At 45.2% G+C, this 1,974-nt stretch overlaps 1 protein-coding gene across 1 annotated transcript in view; it reads left to right on the plus strand.

Annotated features, from left to right (window-relative positions):
• The window catches only part of runx1t1 (RUNX1 partner transcriptional co-repressor 1), a gene marked incomplete at its 5' end in the record, with an annotated part of 17,058 nt that extends 15,822 nt beyond the window's left edge, over nt 1-1,236 (plus strand). The window contains one exon of the mRNA XM_019895954.1: nt 2-1,236. Within this exon, the coding sequence (XP_019751513.1) occupies nt 2-155 (154 nt within the window). The remainder of the gene's footprint in view (nt 1) is intronic.
• Between the last annotated feature and the right edge of the window lie 738 nt (nt 1,237-1,974).

The following is a 1,974-nucleotide window of genomic DNA, read 5'->3' on the forward strand; positions in this document are numbered from 1 at the left end:
ATGCCGGCCCCGCCCCAGAGACCCCCGCCCCTGTCAGCTCGTCAGCCTGCACGCCCAGCAGCTGCGTTGGCAGTCCGGCTCCGACCCCGCCCGCCGCCCCTCGCTCGTCCACGCCCAGCACCCCGTCGTCGTCCTCCGCCCCGGATGGCCACTAGGGGGACCCCTTGTAAAGTATGCTCAGCTTATTTGGCTAACGGAGCAATTGTGCGTGATGTGGGTCATATTGACCCCTCCCCCGTCCCGCATTGACTTTAAGAGCAAAGATATTCTTTGTGGCCAATGAACGAATGGAAATAGACACTCGCTTTTAGCGTTCTTGCTACTCGTCGTCGTCAACGGTCGTTCTTGTTCTCGCAATTGTTGTCGTGGGGTTTTTTTTCTTCTTGTAAATAAGAGCGAGCAGAGAAAGCAGCGTTGTCCTGCCCCCAACCAGGCTAAAAGCTTGAGCTGAGTCAACCGTGGATGCAAGGCACTTTTTTTCCGCACTGTCAAAACACTTCATGATACAAACCCAATTCCAATGACGTTGTCTTAAACATTAAAAAAAACAAATAAAAATACTTTGAGGTCAACACACTACATCGGCAATATATTTAATGTTCCAACTGATAAACTTTGCTTTTTGAAAATAATCAATGACTTGGAATTTTATGGCTGCAACACGTTCCAAAAATGCGATTGTTCACGATGACAATAAGCAAAGTTTTATCACTTTGAGCACGAAACATCTTTGTCTTTGCGGCGTATTCAATTCAATGGAGCTTTGCGCATGATCTGAAAATCATTTTTCCCTTTTCCCGTTGAACACAAAAGTCCCAGCGTCATTGGAATGTCATCGCATAGCGTTGTCACAAATACAAAAACGCGAGTCTCATACGACAGACAAAAATCATTCTGCCCAAAAGGAAACGGCAGTGCTAAGGTTTTTTTTTTTGTGTGCCAAGTTGTTGCTGAAATCTGCAAGTACTTTTGGGAGCCTCGACGGCAAAACGTCAACACGCCTCCTCTTGTTTCGCATTCTAATTTATTCTCCTCATAGGAAAACTGCTGTTGTGTTGTTGCTGGAATTGATTAAAATTGCAGGTACTTTGAATGATACCCCCAAAAATTCTCCCAAAGGGAAACTGCGGTGTGGTATTGTGCCATGTTGTCGCCGAAACCGATTTGGACATCCGGACATGAATACAACAAAAGTGACGAACCATCCTACTAGAATTGTAACGTCATTTTGAAAAAAAAAAAAAAAAGTCCACTAATTCGCCTTGCTGCTAAAAATGACAAAAACGGCTTTAGTTTTGGACACAAATTCAACAGAATCGAGTTCTCCCCATCCAGCGTAGAAGGCTGCGCTGTTACGCAGATTTCAAATTTGGAGTCGATGGTTGCCTCAGACGGGGCTGGAGTTGTTTTATTTTCCATTTCTGATCGGATTACTCATTTCCTCCCTGCATTTTGGACATCCCCCTCACACCCCCACCACCACCAATGGACAGACGGACGGATGGAATATTCGTAAATGTGTGTGTGTGTGTGTGTGTGTGTGTGTGTGTGTGTGTGTGTGTGTGTCCCGCCTCCTTCCTTACTCAAAACACCTTTGCAAGGATCTTTCAAGATCTCAAGACGGAGCGGATGTCGGCCAATTTCGGAAACACAAACGACGTCCATGTTGGCAAACTGCGGAATACATCTCCACAAAAATTCAACAACAACAAAAAGATTTTGGATATGCTGTTTTCCTGTCAGATGAACAGGAAGTGGCAGAGGAAGTGGCAGAGGACTTGATTGGAGCTCATCACGTCCACAATTTGTCATCTTGGCCTTGCTACGGTGGCCCTCAAGATTTGTTTTCGACTTTTTTTGGACAACGGACAAATTACGTCTTTAGCCGTCACAAAAAAAAAAATCTTTTCATCACTTAATGCCGCTTTCATTTTCATGTGTGCATGTACAACCTCAAGTCATCGTTCTTTGCCG

The sequence above is a fragment of the Hippocampus comes genome, unplaced genomic scaffold, assembly GCF_001891065.2.
Source record: "Hippocampus comes isolate QL1 unplaced genomic scaffold, H_comes_QL1_v1.1 scaffold16, whole genome shotgun sequence".
NCBI classification, from domain to species: domain Eukaryota; kingdom Metazoa; phylum Chordata; class Actinopteri; order Syngnathiformes; family Syngnathidae; genus Hippocampus; species Hippocampus comes.